Source organism: Acanthopagrus latus, chromosome 24, assembly GCF_904848185.1.
Source record: "Acanthopagrus latus isolate v.2019 chromosome 24, fAcaLat1.1, whole genome shotgun sequence".
In the NCBI taxonomy this organism is placed as follows: Eukaryota; Metazoa; Chordata; class Actinopteri; order Spariformes; family Sparidae; genus Acanthopagrus; species Acanthopagrus latus.
The window spans coordinates 4,103,292-4,123,810 of record NC_051062.1 but is presented as its reverse complement, the minus strand read 5'-3'; the positions used below and the strand labels follow the sequence as shown (position 1 = coordinate 4,123,810).

General features: G+C 46.8%; 2 protein-coding genes across 2 annotated transcripts; both read left to right on the top strand.

The window, feature by feature from the left end:
• Positions 1 to 1,340: 1,340 nt before the first annotated feature.
• Positions 1,341 to 7,566, top strand: adamts1 (ADAM metallopeptidase with thrombospondin type 1 motif, 1). The gene is made up of 8 exons (XM_037091704.1): positions 1,341 to 2,372; positions 3,261 to 3,601; positions 3,715 to 3,847; positions 3,963 to 4,420; positions 4,581 to 4,767; positions 4,973 to 5,151; positions 5,434 to 5,609; positions 5,715 to 7,566. The coding sequence occupies exons 1-8, from the start codon at positions 1,748 to 1,750 to the stop codon at positions 6,454 to 6,456; spliced, it is 2,841 nt and encodes a 946-aa protein (XP_036947599.1). The 5' UTR covers positions 1,341 to 1,747; the 3' UTR covers positions 6,457 to 7,566.
• A 4,446-nt stretch (positions 7,567 to 12,012) lies between these two features.
• On the top strand, positions 12,013 to 20,440 carry cyyr1 (cysteine/tyrosine-rich 1). Its single transcript, XM_037091695.1, has 4 exons — positions 12,013 to 12,452; positions 15,683 to 15,782; positions 16,769 to 16,929; positions 18,970 to 20,440. Exons 1-4 carry the CDS (start codon positions 12,380 to 12,382, stop codon positions 19,101 to 19,103), a joined length of 468 nt encoding a protein of 155 aa, XP_036947590.1. The 5' UTR covers positions 12,013 to 12,379; the 3' UTR covers positions 19,104 to 20,440.
• Positions 20,441 to 20,519: the final 79 nt, after the last annotated feature.

The following is a 20,519-nucleotide window of genomic DNA, read 5'->3' as shown; positions in this document are numbered from 1 at the left end:
GGCCGCCCCCTCGTGGCGCCTTGTGCCTCCTGCACGCTCCCAGAATGTGATGCCGAGGCGCCGCCTGTCGGATGAACTTGTGATCGGTCCATGAAGTCATGGAGAAACATCCGCAGCAGCGTTCCTTAACTCATGCCTACCATCTACTGGAAAATGGCAAAATCACACCCAGTCGCTTTTTCTGACCTGTTGCTTTTAAGGTGGACTTCCATAATCCGACTCTTGAGAGGCTGACAGGGAGGATCGCTCCACCGAGAGGAAAGTTACACCACAGTGGAAATCACCATCACTGTCAGATTATTATTATTTTCTTATATTTTGGTAATAATTCTATCATTATTTGTTTAGTTTCGGGCATAGGTGATACTCTGCCCTTCAGAATATTAAAATGAATATCAAAAGATGTATTAACTTCCCTAAATAACCGTCTGAATTACAGAGAAAAGGGTTATTTTTATTTGCTGTGACTGGAGTTTAATTGGTTTCTGATGTCTCTGGCCGCACACTTGATAATAGCGTTCCAGTCTTGCCAGTTATTTTTAATGAAACTCCAGCGTAAACTCTTCCTGTCTTCTGGAGAGGGGGATCGGCCCGGGCGGGCGGGGGGAGACGCCGGAGGACAGGGGCTCTGCCCGCCTTGACTTGCGCGCAGGGGCGAGCGCGACGGAGCGCCCGCTCCACCTTAAGACCTCGGCGGCCCCTCTCTGCTCCCTCTCCCCGGGGAGCGGAGCTGCGGAACCCGGCCACGGCGCACCACAGCCGGCTTGGCACGGGGAAGGTGAGTACGGCTCCCGGAGCCTCGGCCAGCACGATATGGTTACCATTCCCGACCCGCTGCCATCTCCCTTCTCCGGTTGCACTGACACTACAACACTGCTCCACATCAGCCCCTGCTGCCTGTCAGCCTGATTTATGTTGGAGCAGGAATGAGCTTAATAAGCGCTTTGCCTCTCATTAATAAAGTTAAAAAAGTAGAACAACTGCGAAATAAATACATTCCAATACACTCCCGGCACATGTAAGAAATCTTTCAGACTATATAAAAGATATGAATATACTCAGTTATTATTTATGTAGTGTGTGTGTGTGTGTGTGTGTGTGTGTGTGTGTGTGTGTGTGTGTGTGGCTCCCATCTTGTGACACACAAACAGAGTTTTGAAGAAGACCTCGTTTTCTCTGCCCAGAGGCTTTCTTTCCTCCACAATGATTGATTATTATCGAGACGCTCCAGATCACTGGTGCGTTTTCGTTGCGCACGGGATTTGGCCCGGCTCACATCAAAGGGCCCTCAGGAAAGGGGTGGTCCCGAGGCAGACGGGATATAAAGGAGGCACCGGCTGTGTTCAGACTGCAATGCAAGAGCAGAGAACAGACTAAACGGGCCAGCAGAGGACAAACCTGCCCCCTGAACTCAAAGACAGAGCTAGAAACTGAGACATCTGCTGAGCTTTGGAGAGAAGGAGACCTGTTGGAATTTACTGCCAAGAGCCAGCTTTTCTTTTCATTTCACGAAATGACCTTTTTTGCAGCAAGTCAGACCTGCACATAACTTTGAATGAGTTTTGCACTGGATTTGATCCCTTTTTAGAATTTTTTTGTGCGCGTGCGTAATTTTTGGGGACAGTTGTGTGGAAGCTGAAAAGACTTTGGGTTTGTAGCTTATAGTGGAAAACCTTTTAAAGGATTTACTTGCTTCCTCGTAGAGACTTTATTGTCAATTTATATTCCCTTGTCGGATTTCAGTTATATGATGATGTTTTTACAAGTTTCAATTGGTGTGATCGCCGCTCTGTGCGTCGGCATGGCGCACAGCGCCTGGGAGGAGAGCACCGTGGTGCCGGTCAGACTAGACCCGTCGGCCCGGTCAGAGAGCGAAACCGAACCGTGGCGGACTCTCTCCCCCGAGGAGAAGGAGAAGGAGGCGGAGATGAGGGTGTACCGGTTGGACGTATTTGGCAAAGAGCTGGTCTTGCAACTAGAGCCTGACCAGACTTTCTTGGCACCGGGTTTTGTCTTCCACATTGTGGGGAGTCCTGAATCCGAACCGACGCAGGAACCCAAGACCGGAGCCGAACCGGGGTGTTTCTTCTCGGGCAAGGTGAACGGAGAGGAGCACTCTGCCGCCGCGCTCAACCTGTGCCAGGGACTCAGGGGCGGATTCTACTATCTGGGTGAAGAGTATTTTATTCAGCCCCTTAACTCCAGTGACTTCCTCGGCACCGAGGAGGATGTCCACTCAGTCCGCCGGAGAGGTCGGGCAGCTTTGGCAGAGGAGGGGAGCTCCAAGTGCGGGGTTAACGAGGACGAGGAGAGGGTGCCAACGAATCTGGAGAAAGAGGCCGGGCAGGGAGCCGCTGACGCAGACCAGACAGGTAAGGCTGGAGAAACACATACGCGCATTTCTCACACTAGCTCTTGTAAAAAAAAAAAAAAGAAAGAAAGAAAGAAAAAAAAGGCAGAAACTTTTCAGAAACTTTTTAATTGACAAAAGAAACAGAAAAAGTCATTTATTTGTTATAAAATGTCGCGAGATGTACTAAGCTTTTCTACAGCTGAATACAAACAAGATTACTTCTAAATAAATCACGGGCTATAGTGAATATGCAGACCAAACTCCTGTCAGCTGGAGTTGTGCGTGCGCCAGAGCGCACAGCGTGCGCAATGAACTCCCTTTCTTGACAGCGCCTCTTTGCGCTACCAGAGATGAGGAAGGGATGGGAGGAGAGCAGAGAGAGAGCGGGGGGGAAACTTCTTCAGGGGGAAAGAGGAGGAGGAGGAGGAGTGACGGAGGAAGGGGAGGGGAGCAGCGGGGTCGGGACCAGCCAGAGCCCGGCAGCGCTGAGACGTGTAAACTCGCCTCCTGGTACAACTCGCACCGGCAGACATTTTTCCCCAGAAAAGGATTTTCTCCCGTCGCCCTCTATAACTCGCATAATTTTCCACCAGAAAAGGTCATTGCAGGAATGTGGACCCTGAGGAGGAGGAGCCGCCGGTGGTGTGAGGCTGAGTCACAGCCAGGCTCCTCCAGGCACATCCGGAGCTCTTTTTGGAGCCTGAAATAACAAAACCTAGCCTTTGTATCTGCTATTTAGAGCACTGGCAGAGCTGTCCAGTAGACAGAATGATCCAAAAATATGACCCATTTCTATTAAATGCTCCAAAAGTTGAACTTGCATTAGAACCAGAACTGAAACCTGATGTCAGCTCCATGACTCATGAACCTAGTTTGATCTGACCTCCTCTTTCTTCTCTCCCTTCAGCCCACCACAGGACCAGGCGTTTCGTTTCCACCCCTCGCTACCTGGAGATCATGCTGGTAGCCGACCAGTCCATGGCCGAGTTCCACGGTGCCGGGCTCAAACCCTACCTCTTGACCATCATGGCGGTGGCTTCCCGCCTCTACCGCCACCCCAGCATCCACAACTCCATCAGCCTGGCAGTGGTGAAGCTGCTGGTGGTGTACGAGGAGGAGCGAGGCCCTCAGGTGTCATCCAACGCCGCCATGACCCTCCGCAACTTCTGCCAGTGGCAGCGGCAGCACAACCCGCCGAGCGACCGCCACCCTGAGCATTATGACACGGCTGTGCTCTTCACCAGGACGGTAAGCTGGACTGGAGGAAGAGGAAGTCTGTTAGGGATTGGAAAAAAAAGAGCAAGACAAGCAGCATTCGAGAGTAGTCAAATATTAACTTTGTTCTCTCGCTTCCTGTTTAGGACCTGTGTGGTGCCCACTCATGTGACACTCTGGGCATGGCTGATGTTGGCACAGTGTGCGACCCTGACAGAAGCTGCTCTATTATCGAAGACGATGGGCTGCAAGCAGCATTTACTGTGGCACATGAACTGGGTAAGTAGAAAAAGATCCTTGTTCCTGTGTGTAATAAACCTTTCAAATGCATTTTATGTGTCACTTGGATTCGAGGTGCTCAAAAAAAACCTCTTATTTCATCTTTGTCCTGCAGGCCACGTCTTCAACATGCCTCATGACGATGCCCAGCTGTGCTCCGGCGTCAATGGTGCCCACTGGGGCTCCCACATGATGGCCTCCACCCTGTCCAACCTGGACCAGCAGCAGCCGTGGTCCCCGTGCTCCGCCCTCATGGTCACCACCTTCCTGGACAACGGCCATGGTCAGTGCCTGCTGGACAAACCGGTCAAACCTCAGCAACTGCCCCAGCCGCTGCCCGGGACCGTCTACGACGCTGACCATCAGTGTCGGCTGACCTTTGGCGAGGACTCCCAGCACTGCCCGGATCTGAGCACCACGTGTGCAGCTCTGTGGTGCACTGTGACTACGTCCAACGGTTTGCTGGTGTGCCAGACAAAGAATTTCCCCTGGGCTGACGGAACACCATGCGGACACGACAGCTACTGCCTGGCAGGACAGTGTCTCACCAAGAACCAAGCAGCCAAACACCAGGTGGGAACGAGACCCAACCCAAGTACACCTCAAAACACGCATAATCATAAAGTAGTTAGAATACTGCAGCAAAAATGCCTTGTGCCTGTCCTATTTTAGCGCACATATTTAACTCCAGCCCAGTTTAAAATTATAATTGTCATGTCTTTTGTGCTTTCAGACTCCTGTAAACGGTGGCTGGGGAGTGTGGGGTCCCTGGGGTGACTGCTCTAGGACCTGTGGTGGAGGAGTGCAGTATTCATTTCGTTCCTGTGACAACCCTTTGCCTAAAAACGGGGGCAAGTACTGTGAGGGCAAGAGGATCCAGTATCGCTCCTGTAACACTGAGACCTGCCCTGATACTAATGGTAAGAGATGTTTGTTTAGAAAAAAGAAAAAAAAAGTGTCTTACATATAATTTGAGAAACGCTCTGAACACTTTCTTGGAGGTCTGATCTTTAGCTCGAGTCTAGAAGTCAGGTTTTGATGGACCTGGCACATTAGTGTGAAAGTTAGAGGTGTCGGTCAGGCTGAACAAGCAGTAAATCTGACCTCTCTGTCTCTCTTTCTCAGGCCTGTCGTTCCGTGAGGAACAGTGCCTGGCCCACAACGATATGTCAGCCCAAGTGTCGCTGGGTTCGGGCGAGGGTGTTGAGTGGGTGCCCAAGTATGCTGGAGTTTCACCCAAAGACCGCTGCAAGCTGGTGTGCCGGGCCAAGGGGACTGGATACTTCTTTGTCCTCAAATCAAAGGTGAGACTTGCTAGATGCTAGATTTTTATTAATAAACTGTTCTTATTACTTTGTTTTGGAGTGGTGTTAAAGCACTCTGGGGTCTTATCTCACAGCAGTCCTCTTACATGTGTAGGCCTGCAAGTTGAAGGTTTAGTTATTGTAATTTCTTTCAGTCCCTAGGCTACAGTTTTGCAGGGGGAAAGATTTTTTTACTTCTTTACTCTTTGACTCAGACTCTTATGTAACAGCTTTACTCAACATAAATCTAAAATTCCGTTTGTGTCTCTCTGCTGCCCCCAGGTGGCTGACGGCACACCCTGCAGCCCAGACTCCACCACAGTGTGTGTTCAAGGCCAGTGTGTCAAGGCCGGATGTGACCGCATCATCGGCTCTAGCCGGCGCTTTGATAAGTGCGGCGTGTGTGGTGGAGATGGCTCTACCTGCAAGAAAGTGTCTGGCTCTCTGGAGCGTGCCAGGTAAACATCCAGCAGCCGTTGTGTTAACATCCTTTGGAACCTCATTACATGTATGTCAAAATAATTGTAATGGCTGAGTCTGACGTCCGTCTGTTTCTGTCTCAGGCCTGGCTACCAGGATGTTGTAACTATTCCTGCCGGTGCCACACATGTGGACGTCAAGCAACACGCCCCAGGCAATGGTCGTCATGATAACAGCTACTTGGCAGTGCGTCGCCAGGATGGAAGCTATCTGTTAAACGGTGAATACAAACTGATGACCATGGAAACCGACATCGCCTTGCGAGGGGCACTATTGCGATACAGCGGCTCCTCTGCCGCCCTGGAGCGCATCCGGAGCTTTGCCCCGCTCCCTGAGCCCCTCACCATCCAGGTGCTTTCTGTGGGAGAAGCCCCACGGCCCCGGGTGAAGTACAGCTACTTTGCACCCAGACCCAATAATGCTGCTTCAGGATCCAGCAGTAACGGAGGCCGCCGCCAGTCTATCAATGCCATCCGAGAGGTGGGTGGAGCTGAGTGGACCCTGAGGGAGTGGGGGCCATGCTCCCAGACCTGTGGAGGGGGTACGCAGCAGAGAGAAGTGGTCTGTCTAGATCCCCAGGGCCGTCCCTCCAGAGACTGCCCAGAGGAGCTGCGCCCCTTGGCCTCCAGGTCCTGCGCCTCTCAGCCTTGTCCCTCCTGGCTTCTCGGAGAATGGTCCTTATGCTCCAAAACCTGTGGCCGAGGCTTCCGCAAACGCCAGCTGCGCTGCATCGGCCATGATGGACGCATGCTATCCCACGACAGCTGTGACCCCAAAGACCGGCCGCGACCCCTGCTGGAGCTCTGCAATCAGGCTGCCTGTTGAGGACTGCTTCCACAATCTAACCTCCTTTGACACAGCCAGCTTTCAGAAAGACTCCAGATAAAGACTCTGATCTTCAGTGCCTCTTTCTCTCCCATGGACAAGCGGAGGCTGATGAATGTTTACACCCAGAGCAAGATCACTGCGAAAACGGTTGTCTGACAGTCCCACATGTCAGTGGGTCCACAGCCACCGTGACTGTAAAGGCCAATTTTTTAACCATTCCCTCCATCCATCCTGAGGCCAGACGCTGGACCGCAGTGTCGCTGCCACTAAGTTGCAGCAATAAAGACTGATAGCAGCTTGCTGCCTGTCTGGCACATTTTGCCTCCCAGTAGGGGAAGAAAGCATGGACATTCCTGATTTCCGAGAGGAGCGTGCTGCTTACCGTGCCAATGTCACGCTTTTGTGTGCGTGAGTGCGAGACTGTGTGTGTGTCAATTTTTTTTTGTTAATGCATGTATATGATGTTTGTCCAAGCTGGGCTGGACCAACACTTAAGGGTTAGGGTGGGGGAGGTTATCGCAGAGTATATAAAGAAACAAATGAAAGAGAATAGCTCATATTCTACTTGCTCACCCCATCAGGTATGGAAAATAACATAGCTTATAGTCAGAGTGTTTATGTTAAAACTTGCCAGTCTACGTTTATTTATCACAGACCTGTAGCACTTCATCTTTGTTTTTGCCAGCGGCACATTGCAACACCCAGATGTCTCTAAATGCCTCAGTACACAGTACTTTATCCTTTAGCCATATCTTGCCCTCATCTACACAACCTTCAATGAGGGAACTCTTCAAAGACCAAAGAGGAGTGTGAGAGTGTGCGAGTGTATGTGCGAGTGTGTGAGTGTGTGTGTGCGTGTGTGGAGACCTAAAGAGGGACTTGTCTCCTGCTACTACTTCATAAGTAAGTCTCTCCTGCCTTCTGCGAAGGCACCTTGTTTTTTTTTCTATCAAGTCTTTTCCTTTTGTACAGAATATCCAAACATTATTTATTTTTGTACAGCCTGTTAAATATAATCATGTGGCTTTTTTTTTTAAATATTATTTTTTATTTGTTATTGAGATCACAGAAGGGAGTAGAATATATAGAGTATTTATACAGTGTTATATTGATATATATATATATATATATATATATATATATATATATATATATATATATATATATATATATATATATATATATATGGTCCTAGGTTCGTGAATAAAGTATCACATTGACTTGTGCAGCTAATGTCTCCAGAGTGGTTTGTTTGTTTGATGGTGGAATGCATAGTGATTTACACACACACACACACACGCACACACACACACACACACACACACACACACACACACACACACAGTGTGTATAGGACTTGAATATTTACTGACGCCTGACATATTCTTTGACCCTCTGAGGGAAATAATGGACGCCGCCCACGCCAAACAAATTTCACCATCTGTCCTTGGTAGGAAATCCAGTCATAACCCACTGAGATTCTGTTTGTGACCATGTCCGGGGCTGCCAAATATCAGTATCACTAATCTACATTCATATCTTGGGCCAACTTTGTCAACAGGAACTGAATCTTGATCGGTTTATCAGAAAAAGCTCATCTCTGATTAACACTTTTCTTCTGCCTTTATGCAGACAATCAGTCAGTGCCAGGAGTGTATGATATGTTATAGAACAGGTCATGAGAAACATTAAATAATCCATACACCACATAGGAGTGTTTCTGTTTATACTTGTGAAGACCTTCATTAAGAAAATGCACTCACTAGCCCCTACCCTTAACTCTTAAAAACAGGGTGAAGTAAAGTCCCTGTGTGTGTGTGTGTGTGTGTGTGTGTGTGTGCATGTGCGCGTGTGCGTGCGTGCGTGTGTGTGTGTATGTGTATGTGTATGTGTGTGTTTAATTCAGGTTTCATCCACTAGATGGGAGTATTTCAGTATGTTATACAGTTTGGATGCCCAATCCCTCCACAACCTCTCAACATTTCATGAAAAGGTCAAAGGTCAGCATTGTATTGAACTGCTAGAGGGTAAAACTGACCTTGCAGGCTCAGGGTCACTTTTTTGGGGCCCCTATAGCATCTGAGGGTTATGGGATACTGTGTTAGGCAGGTTTGTAAACCAGCCCTGAGTCTAAAATGCAGTTTGTTTGCTAGTATATCATGCTGCCTAGTTCATAGCAATGTTCGCATGGACTGTGAATGTAATGAGCTACTTGTTAGCCTCGGGTGCTTCAATATTTGACATGACATCACATAGAAATACAACATTTTGACACCAGTTGGACTGTGATTTATACCCAAACGCATCCCTGCTTCTCTTTAACACTTTGGTAACTTTGTTTTAAAATCCCTGCGGTCGGGCATCTCCCCCGAACTCTCCAGACCCCAGCTGGGACTGGAAAGAAATCTCAGCACCGTCACTTCCTGTCGGGCCCCCCGAGGAAGATGATCTCCCGCCTTGTTGGCTCCCGCTGCAGCACAAAGGAAATCATTATCCTGTAATTATAGATGGTTACGAAGAAGATTGGCCATCTCTGTAATCTGCATAATAGCATAATGTGTCGGCAGACTCTGTAAATCCAAACAACTGCTGTAGGCGCGAATGTAGGCTACACCGCGCCTTTTTGTTGTTTTGTTTTTAACATTCGACAAAGAAAAACGCACAATATGTGAGGAAAAAGTCATCATTAATGTGTGCGCCTAAATGCATGCAGGCCTTCTTTACCTGCTCGCGTGTCCACGTCTCAGCGTCACACGACTGCAGCTCAAAAGGAACATCTGGAAGGCATTATGAATCATCACTGCTCAGTGTGGGTGGCATTTCCTGAGACGGAATTATCTTCCTCCTTTTGCCACCCTTGGTTTCCCATAAAAAAAAAATAAAAAAAAAGTTCGTTTGAATTGTGGCAGATTTGATCCAGTTTTCTCAAACTCCACGAGGAGCAGTGTTGGTGTTTGAAAAGGTCTAAATACCACTGTGACCAAAAGCTTCATTTATACAAGAAATGTCCAGGCAAATTATCGATCTTGCCTACGTGCACATGTATAATCTACTGATAAAAAAATATATATAACTCTTAAATCAGTTTCAGAATTGTAATTAAGCTCTTTAGGTATCAGTTTTATGACGGTAGTCAAGTCCCCGCGTGTTCGCACAAGTCGCCTTTTTGATCCAGTATTTCCCAGAACAGAGGGAGGTGTATTGGGGGGGTGTTGGTGGTCTGCTGCAGCCCTTTCTCTCCATGGGTGCAAGGGTATCCTAACTATGGAAGCCCACTTCTGCGATTGTGATGAAAAAAAAAAAAGACAAAGATCCTGTGAAGCATTACATTTTTAATATAATTACTTCTCTAAATTATTACTCAGAATCTCTTGATAATCACTTGGTATCTAAAAAAATAAGGTTGTAATCTTAACATAAATATATGGCACAGTATCCCAAAATAATGACGCAGTATGTAAAATAATATTTAGACAATTTTAATGATTAAGTATTTAAAAACATCAAGTTGGTATCTAGAAATAATGACTTAGTTTCTTAACATAATAAGTTAGTATCTCGACATAATTATTAAGTATCTCAAAGTAAGAGCACGAGTCCATGACAAATTTCCCTATGGAAATAACACAGTATATATATAGTACTAAGTATATCGTTTCGTGTATAATCTCAAAATAATTCATCTGTAACTCTTAATAATTATTTAGTAGTACAAAATATTCCGTTTGTGTCTAGAAGTAGAGACTCAGTATCTCAAAATAATGACTTAGCATAGTGAAATATCGACTTAGTGTCTTAAAAATAGTTACTTCTTATCCTAAAATGATGAGTTTGTATCTCAAATCTCAAATATAATCAAGGCAGTGGCAGTACCACATCACTCTTGGCCCAGAGAGCATCAGTTTCCAAGCTTTATTTATTCATTTACTTTAGATTTTGTCTTCCAGCTACATTGCCCCTTCGTTGCCCTTTCTGCTCCACTTACTGTTGGGTATGGCCCTCTATGTCTTGGGTTAGATTACTTTCCCGTGCCCCTCCTCGCCAGAGATAACAAGAACTTTGCGACATCAAAACAACAAAGGATCTCTCCGGTCTTATCAGGCGTGTGTCCTGTTTTTTCACATTTGGGAAAAAAAAAAGCTGTGTGTCGCATTAGTGTTAATGGGATGATGTTTTTTTCGGGTTAGCAGATCTCTGACATAATGGTTCCCGGAAACACTGAACCAAACAAGAAAGCAGGGCGATTCATGTTGTTTTGGATCCTGAAAATAGAACTGAGTCACGTACAGGTCATTTCAGTCTGACTCCTCTTTCACCCCAGTGAAGTTCGCCGATGTGACGGCAGCATGCAGAGCAGGGGCCTGCACACAGGAACAAATGTGCAGCAAGTTTGGTAATTCAGCCGTCATAATAAAAGCATCAACAAACTTCACTTGACATGACTATTGCTAAACCTTAGTAAAATGCAAAATAACTACTAATTTCTGAAAGACACATGTGTTTTTTCTCGGCGCGTTGAGCACCAGCCAAGTGGCATCCAGCTCCATTATATCTGAGAGAGCACAGACATATCTCCACCACTCTGTTGGATCTGCTGGTGACCATCTGTGGCACCAGCTTTTTTTTTCTCTTTTTTTTTGTCCCAGCACTTCCCGCACTGTTGACACTGTCGGTGGGTTTTCAGCTGAGCGAGCATGTTGAATCATCAGTTCGGCTGACCGGCTCAGTCAATCAGTGCACAGGAAGAGGGCGGAAAATGAAAGGGAGAGACCCTCGAGCGGGACATCTCTGTGGCATATCATATTCAAAACTCACACCAAACACAATCTAGATGGATAAATAACCACAGTTAAGAGGGAAAAGGGCATACATGTATGTCAGAAATTTGAAAAGTTTGCTTTTAATAATGATATATTTTTTTATTATTTTTTTTGCACTATACACTGTAGTTTGGAGGGAAAAGTCTCCACTGACTGATTCTCATGCTTTAACACACTAAATAAGCTCCCTTTGTTTTCATGACTGAGTATTGAATGAACACACACACTGGTCTGAAGCAAAGAGACACAACATGATAGGCCTGTTAATGGGATTTCTACTAGAAATACAAACAAATGAACAAATATTATGGGCTGGAGATACACACAAATAATATTAGCGTATTCACCGAAAGTGTCTCATGTCACACTGATCTCCCTATCTCCCTCTTTCTGTCTCCCCCTCTCTCTCTCTGTCTTTCTCTCTCTCTATCTCCCATCTCTCTTTCTCTCACCCCTTTCTCTCTGTCTCCTCCTCTCTTTCCCTCTGCCCCCCTTCTCTGTCTCTCCATCCCCCTCTATGTCTCTCTATCCCCCTCTCTGTCTCCCTCCTCACTCTGTCCCCCTCTGCCCACCCTCCCTTCTCTCTGTCTCTCTCTCTCCCCCCTCTTTTCCTCTCTTTCCCTGTCTCTCTCTCTCTCTCTCTATCTGTCTCCCTCCCTCTCTCTCCCTCCACAGTAAACTCTAGCGGGTAATCTGAGCGGTCGGGGCATGGCAGGGGAGGAGAGGGGAGGAGAGGAGAGTAGGGGAGGGGAATAAAGAGCCCAGCAGGCAGGCGGAGGTGTGGGAGCAGGACGACACAACGGCTCGGAGGACGCTCACACGTGGAGGAACACCCGGAGCTCCACCGCCGCGGACGGACATGTGAAGAAGACCCGAAGTTACGGCGACCTGTTGGCTGCGTTCACTTGTGGGCCTGGAGGAGGAGGAGGTGGAGGAGGAGGAGGAGGAGGTCACAGCAATGCTCCTGGAGGAAGAGCCGAGGAGGTGACTTGTCCCAGCCCCCGGGGAGGAAGGAGCGCTGTCCTGCCGCCTTCTGTCACCGAGGAAGCGCACACCAGCAGCGGGGAGAGAGGCCGCGCCGGAGGGGGGGCGGCAGGCTCATGGAGACCCAGCGGAGGGGGAGGTGGAGGACGCAGGCGGCGAGGAGCTCACTGCTGCTGTGTTTACTGACCGGTGAGTTCTCCGTTCGATCAGTCTGAACAGCCCCTGACTATTATTTACCCCACAGGCATGTTTTAATATTAATGTGACTCATGCAGCCTCAGGGAAGTGTTAGTGTGTGTGTGTGTGTGTGTGTGTGTGTGTGTGTGTGTGTGTGTGTGTGTGTGTGTGTGTGGTAGGGGGGGTAACCCACAGAAAAGTCAAGAAACTCCTTAAAAGTCAGTGATGTGTGATGTTTAATGTCATTTGGGGGATCAGTTTGAAAATCCTCCAGAGTGCTAACCAATCCTGAAAAGTGCTGCAAACTTTTTTTTTTTTTTTTTAAAGTGAATTTTCTGAATCAAGTGTGGGATATGGTCCTGTGGAGTGGGGGGTGGTGGTGTTGTGAGAGAGGGAGAGAGAGAGAAAAAAAAGGGGGTGGGGTGGGGTGAAGGACGTGGTGCCATTGTCTCCAGGCGTGTGGAGAGACAGGAGCCAGGACCTCCGAGGGACCACCCAGACAGACGGAGCAACACCACGAGTCTGCCTCCTTGTAGGCATTTACATGGGGCGGGGGGGGCTTGAAAGGGTGGGTCCACTCTGACCTCCATCGTACAGGAAACATCCATCAGAGCTTGCTTTGACCTCCAAAGAAACATGCATTGTCCCTTTAAAGTACAGAAAAAACGTGTGCACGCTCACTTTTCTCTGCTCTCTACAGACTTTTTTGGAAAATCACTACATTTTCGACCTCTTATGTTGACCCTCTGTCTGGAGATGTGCACATAACGCCTCCGGGCACACATCATTTTGGGTGCGTGCGTTCGATTGCTGAGAGAAAGCAGATCCTCGGCAAACACTCTCACACGTATGCACCGAGCTGGCTTGCTTTGCGGCGCGTCCCTCCATTTGAAGCGTGTGTTGACGCTCTCCAGATCGTGAAACGACTCCAAATGTTGTCAGCTCACAGGGTGGTGGCGGAGGTGGAGGGGAGAGGAGCCTTCCAGTGTGTGTGTAGAAAAGGCTCATGTCGTGGCAGCAGGTTGAGACGAGTACACAGAGGAGCGCAGCTGTGTGTACAATGATTTTTTTTTTTCTTTTCCTTTTTTAAATATGGCTGAGCAGGGACGAGGTGGGGGTTTGTGTAATGAACCACATTAATCACACACACAAAAGCGCGTTGCATGTGAATCGGTCGTGCTGGTGCATGAGTGGTAAAAAAAAAAAAAAAAATGGTGGCCCTTGGAATCGTGTTCCTCTGACCCCCCCGCCCCCCCACACACACACAAACACACACACGAACACACACCAGTCATTCTGTCTCCTGCTTTAATGACCTCCCACTCAAAGAAGTAATTAATTCAGCTGTTGGGTCACTGTGGCTCACGATTCCGCAGCAAACTTGCACAGTTTTCACACTCTCCGTCTCTGGGCAAGGTTTTAAAGCAACCTCCATCAGGCTCTTAAAACACTGGATACACCGGAACTACAGTTCCCAGAGTGCAGTGCTGCCTGGTAAAGGCATCGACCTTTAACTGTATAAAATATGAATGCAGCTTCTGGGTCTGAAAAGCAAAGCAGATGCTGGCGTCCCTTTTTAGTTCTTCATTCTTTCTAAATGCAATGGTTGCAAAAAGAAGTCTGAGTGTAGTTAAGCTTATGAGAAAATGACTCTACTTTTTACTTGATTAATCATCTTGTTCTCAATGAATTTATGGTTTCACCAGTGCATCCTTGTTTCTGAACGTTCCAGCTGACCTTTTTGAACGATGAATACAGTCTACCGCCACCTGCTGACGAGGAAAGGTATTTCCGTTCACGCAATTGCGTAACCATAGAAACTCGCTGGATGTCAGCTGTCTCCGCGCTGTGTTCAAGTCCAGTTATTCTGATGGAGACACAGGCAACGTTAGGCAATGCAACAGTTAACCTGCATCCCCAATAATTCTCTTACATCAGTTTGGTCCATCTGGCCCCATTAGGGTGGCGTCTAATGATAATGTTCATCACTGATTCATCTGAGAAGCTGGAACCAGTGTATGTTTGTCATTTGTGCCCGATGATTGACCGATTTCTAAAGCCGCTTCATTTTTCTGCGGCTTGACTCATCATTAACATCAAACAAAGGCTGTTTTATCAAGATCCCGTCATCAAGCCGTCCTTTCCGACCAGACAAACTGATCAACATATGGATGCAAAACTTTCATTTAAAAAAAAAAAAAAAAAAAGCAGCTATGATGTCAGCAAATTTCATCAGGCAATCTGGGCAACTAAATATGGTCTGAGCTCATCAATAATGCCACACAATCGTGAGGAAATTACACATTTTTCAGGCCGCGACAAGGGCTCGTCGGTCTTGGCGTTGGATTCAGCTGCTCGGCCATGTGTGCTGACTCGCTGTCGGCCAGGACACGGAGAAAATAAATCAAGCACGTCTACGATTAACTCAGCTTTTCCACGGGCAACAGTTGGTTGTTGCCATGTAATCTTTGTTTTGTATAATATGTCATATGTGTCATTTGTACTTGTGAATTCAAGAGAGGATCAAATCACCAGAAACAGGACTTTGTAAGTCCTCACAAACTTCTGCTTGAAAGACAATTAGGAGGCGTCCTGCCACTTCTTTACATCTCCCAGTGGTTTCATTTTGGTTCTTGATTAAAATGTCCTTGCACAGACCCGCAGGGGTGACTGAGGTTATTGGATCAGAACCTCCCCCAGGTCCCTGTTCAAGTTCGCCGCAGAGATCTTTTTCTTTAACTTCCTCATTTCCCCCGACGCTCCGCAGGTATTGATTTGCTTCTTTTTTTAAAACCGGCGAGTGCTTCTCCAGTTCTCCGAGCTCATAATAAATCGACTGTCTCCGTGCCTTTAAATCAGCCTTTTGAGGGTATAAATAGAGGCTGCCGGTTGAGGGATGTGTGCTTTGAGGTTCGTTCATGAAAGGTTTCATTATAGCTTTCAAGGTATTTTGAAAGGGATGGTTTAAAAAAAAAAAAGTTCCCCAGATAACGAAACGTGACTTTATGGTTTCTTTGAAGGGCTTCTTTATTTATAAGTGGACACTTCTGACTATTAACGGCTTCAATTATTAAAGTACCAAGTATTTTGTCTTAATAACCGTCTTTAACTTGAAAAAAAAGTGTTTTGTGTAAGTGTTTTTGTCAAAGGTTTTTTCTGTTTTCTATTCTATGTACCAGAATTCACTTTCAATTTCAAGTGATCTTTGTGTGTGTGTGTGTGTGTGTGTGTGTGTGTTGCAGGTGGCAGCGACGCCCAGTGTGACGGCTGCATAGAGTACTGCTGCGATGGAACGCCACCCTTCTGCTGCTCCTACTACGCCTACGTCGGGGACGTCCTCTCGTGAGTTAACGCTCGGACACAAGCACAAGATATCATATGTGACGCTTCTGCATTAAAGGTGCAGTATGTAAGAATAGATCATTTGTCCAGTACATACTTACAACAAGTAAGGGGGCAGCTTGTCATTAGAGGAACCACTTGGATAGCTGTCGTTAGCTCGGTTAGCTGTGCAGTTAGTGATCCAGACTGGCCAAGCCAAGCTGGTGGTCAGACCAGCAGCATGAATGTATCTGTACAGCTTCTCACCAGATTGTATGATATTTGTTTGTTTGTTTGTTTGTTTGTTTGTTTGTTTATTTATTTATTTAGCACCAAACACTGTTCAACCTGAATGTTTTTTCTTTTTATTATTTGCACACACGGCCTTTGGGCTGTTGCGGCTCTGGGTCTGGCGGTAAGATTAAAAAACGACAGAGAACAACTAACTCGCACACCAGCTGTCCTTTAGCATGCCAGAGGACCCTTCAAAGGATTTGACCTTTGACCTCTGCCTGCCTTGATTCAGCACAGCTGCCTCAACACTTTCACCTCGCTCTCAGACTTATGTTTCCTTTAAGATAGGGTAGCATGTGTGTATTTCTAACCTCTGGTTACAAAGTTGTGTATTTGTATGAATATTCTCAACGCAAACTCGGTGAATGACTGGGTAGAAGTCACGATCTGCTGCTCTTGAAAGAAGCCGGGGCCGAATCTGACACGCTGACTAAACGCTGAGCACGCTGACAAACCTGCTAATGATGAGTGATTTCTCCAGTTCTGTGCGGTGCCAACTGACAAACTCCTCTGCGGTGTCACGCACGCACGCTGTCACGTCGTCACACACTTAGCACATGCACGCATCACACCGCTCGGTTACATCAGATGAAGCAGTCCAATCTCCATGGCAGCAACGGAGAAGTACCGGTTGCGCGTCTGTTTGAGACAGCTGCCTCTCATCACACTTGACTGGGTGGCTCACAGTTTGTTTGTTTGTGTGTGTGTTTCAGAGGCACCGCCATCTCCGGCATCGTTTTCGGCGTGGTGTTCCTGATGGGGGCGGTGGCGGCCCTGTTCCTGTGCGTGTGCATGTGCATGAAGAACGGGCGGGGAGCACGCGTCGGCGTCTTCAGCACCTCCTACATCAACACTGTGAGCCAGGGCTACCCAGGTGGGTCAAGGATCAGGGTGCACGTTTGCCCTTCAACAACACTGGGTTGCGCAAGGAAATGAAAATTCCACTTATTGATGTTCATAAATACATACGCATCCATGGTGTGGCGGAGACGGGTCTCTGTAAACATGTAGGCACAACAAATCTCATGTTGCCCGTTTGCTCGGCCAGCGTTGGACCCATTTTGTTCAGTTAATTTTCCCGCGACCAGACACTGGCTCCCATCCTGGATCTTGTTTCGCCACCTCCCTGGGTGGGCCGGCTGCTGCGGCTGGGTGTTCAAAAAGGCTGGTTGGGCAGCGATGGTCTGGAAAAATCCACCGCTCTTAATCCAAACCCAATAATACATATAATAGACTTACTTTAAAACCCCTTTTTTAAGTGAGTCTCCTAAGTGTGACTTATTAGAAAGTGATACCAGCTTAGCACACACATTTCTTTTCATGATATAGCCAGCCCAAACTTTTTTTTCCCACAATATAAATGACATTAATAATTCATAAATGTTAGTGAAGCATTACAGGGTACAACGTTACACACTTGGCGTCCAAAGTGTGACTTAACAGAAAGTGGGCAGACAGCGCGCTGAAAAGAACTTCCCTATCATGAATAATTTCTCACTGATCCATAAACTACTGATAAATTCTTTATTAACATGAATAAATCTTCACACAGTATTACTAATCAGTGGCTCCAGTGTAATCATCATCGCCCACATCATGATTTACTACCATTTACAGAGTGATCGGTTACAAACTCCCCCATAGTGACCCCCCCACCCAAACCCCGTCTCCTGTCCTTGTGTCCAACCGCACGAAAAGAACACAGCAGCTCTGAAAGATGAATTGCCGTACTGTGTTGCATGACCCGCCTTGGCCTCGGGCACTGCTCCTCACTCCTAACACAAAGGGAGCTATTTCTGTCAAGCCGTCTCAACTTAACCATGAGCTCGATGGTCTCACACCCACAAGTCCTTTTTTTTTAAATTCACATAAGTAAGCATCATTTCTGTTACCTACTGCCTCCTACACAAGCATGATGTTTCTGTTTCCCTGTCTGTTCCACCCTGTTTCCTTTACTGTACTTGTGGGAGACACTGTCTGCACATCAGACTGTGACTCTGTACTCTGTGACACTCTCCAGCCACAGGAATGCCTTTTTTTTTTTTCTAGGGTGGGGGGGATCATCATTTATTCACGACGTTTCATTCTCCTCGGTGTATCGCCCTCACGCTACACTGAGCCAGCAGTCTTCGCTCTCTCCTTGCAGCTCTGATCGTGTTTCATAAACATGACGCTCAGACACACAAAGCGATGCAATATGGATGCGTATGCATGTCGCTACAGCGGTAGGAATTATTTTCCGGCTTGACAAAAGATGTGAGGAAGAGCTGTGCTTTTATTTTCCCAGGGAAGAGGAGTTAATCTGTATTCACAGATGGGTTTTGATCAGAAAGCGACTTGCCGCAAATCGCTTTATTTATGTAATGTTATAAAAAAAAGTTAATTATTTATTAAGTGGCTCTTTAATCGGCGTGGAGAGTCACGTTTTCTCGGAAAGCATCTCGTTTCAGGTCAGCCCATGACATTTCAAAATAAAGCTCATCTGTTACCTGTCTGGCTGAGCCTTATTAATAATAATAGTGTCATAAAAGTTGAGGTTTAGCTGAGGCAGCCCTTTGGTTCGGAGTCAGGACTCCATTCATCTCCGCTTTCATCTCTGCCGCTTTGATGTTTCAGTGAATAATGCAAGTTCCTCCCGGTTAGACTGATGCATTGTGGTCAACAAAAGGACTTTTTGCTGCCATATTTTTTGATCTACAGTGCAGGTCCCTCGCTGCAGTTCCTCAGCTCGGCCACTAGAGGGAGCCGCCGTGCTATCAAACCCTTTTGTGGAAATAGGGGCAGGTTTCTCTGAGCTTAAATGGGCCTCATTCACAATCTGACATGTGAAGTTTGTGATAATGGAGGAGAGGAATGCCTTCGACCTCCCATCTGAACTCACACTTCTCCATTTATGTCTTGTTCTTGAACTCAGGTCCTCCACCTCCGTACACCTATGACTACGAGATGTACCCCCCGGCGATGCACCCACCACCTTACACCCCGACTCAGCCCCGGCCGGCCAACTGCTCCCCCCCTCCTCCTTACCCGGGCTGCGCTCGCAAGTGAATCCCCGGTGGCACAGATCATCCATCAGCCAGCTCAAAGGAAACTCTCATGGCCGGGCTCTCCACGGCCCTCTAAAAGCAGCGCTGTCACTAACAGGGTTAAAGACCGTTTAAGAGGCTCACAGAAATCTCCATATTTTTCACGAGAAGGGTGGCCCAGTGCAATATTGTTCAGCAGGCCTGACTTTCCAGCGACAAGCCTGCAAGGGTGTAAATGTCACTGCGTTTCTGCTGTCTGGACCCAATGGTGGGGAAATAAATAACACTTAACACAATGTTGGCAGGTAAACCACCCTGACACATCCACATTCTGATGGACTCACCTGTTTCGCAGCCATGCCAGCCCCGCAGCTGGTACTTTTTTTCCCCCCTCCACACACTAATAACCAATATCCTTAGCTGGCCTCGGCTGCGCACATCAAACGGACAGCGGCGCTTTGATGCAGGTGAAGACCACTTTTGTCAGCGCAGAACATGTGCCTCACCTCACCTCACACCACCGGAGGACACAAGTCTTTCCAGGACACAGTGGAGACTTTGTGAAAGTTATCTATTTGTTCCCCCCAACAATTTCTTTTAAAACTTGATGTATGTCAGTGACTGAGGTCTGATCTGAGGATTAAAATGAGTCAGGTCTGGACCCCTCATTTGTAGACACAATGACTTGAATATAATGTGTAATAACACTGACATTAAAGGTGCAGTATGTAGTTTTGGGGAAGAAACTTAAATCAGATTTAATTGACTAATTTCTTATGCCTAAACAAACTAAATTAACAATCTCTTTGTTTTCATGACTGAGCAAACTGAATAAACAACCTACCGACGGAATTTCATACTGTACCGCTTAGTTTTTATTTGGCGGACCCCGCCACTTCTAGACTCAAACTGAGAACAGCTTGTTTATTCTGTTACAGAAAAAAATAATATTTCTGAATTTGAATTATCTACTCATTAATGTTGTAAATCTGAAAATTCTGCGTTTGGATTTCTTCTCCAAAACTACATAGTGCACCTTTTGGCATGGATGACTTGAAAGGACTGTGCTGTTGGTAGTGAACTGTTCTTAATTGCCTTACTTGAAACTATGAGTGTGAGCTGGGGGGGTCATGTTCATTTGAACCAAAGTGTATTTTATTAAAATGTAAAATAAAAAAAATGTATACCATTTTATTGCTTTTTTTTTTTTGCCAAATTCATAAAAATGATGTAGCATCCATGTGTTCAATGGCAGTTTTAGGCTGATTAAGACAATTGAAAAATGAACTGACCTCACAGTGCTGTGACTGATTCATGCTGATGGATGCCTCTGATTGATGGAAAAGACTTAACTGCTTATAACGTGTCGGATGAATGATTCCGAGTGTTTCCTTACTGTTTTTCTTTTTTTTAGTGCCTGTGTTGTAAATTAAAGACG

Excerpts from the sequence above, each read along its gene's own strand:
- adamts1 (XM_037091704.1), top strand. The coding sequence starts at position 1,748 with ATGATGATGTTTTTACAAGTTTCAATTGGTGTGATCGCCGCTCTGTGC. Across the intron at positions 3,602-3,714 it reads CTGTGCTCTTCACCAGGACG|GACCTGTGTGGTGCCCACTC; the intron begins GTAAGCTGGACT and ends CTTCCTGTTTAG. Across the intron at positions 5,152-5,433 it reads TCTTTGTCCTCAAATCAAAG|GTGGCTGACGGCACACCCTG; the intron begins GTGAGACTTGCT and ends TGCTGCCCCCAG.
- cyyr1 (XM_037091695.1), top strand. The coding sequence starts at position 12,380 with ATGGAGACCCAGCGGAGGGGGAGGTGGAGGACGCAGGCGGCGAGGAGC. Across the intron at positions 15,783-16,768 it reads TACGTCGGGGACGTCCTCTC|AGGCACCGCCATCTCCGGCA; the intron begins GTGAGTTAACGC and ends TGTGTGTTTCAG. Across the intron at positions 16,930-18,969 it reads TGTGAGCCAGGGCTACCCAG|GTCCTCCACCTCCGTACACC; the intron begins GTGGGTCAAGGA and ends TCTTGAACTCAG.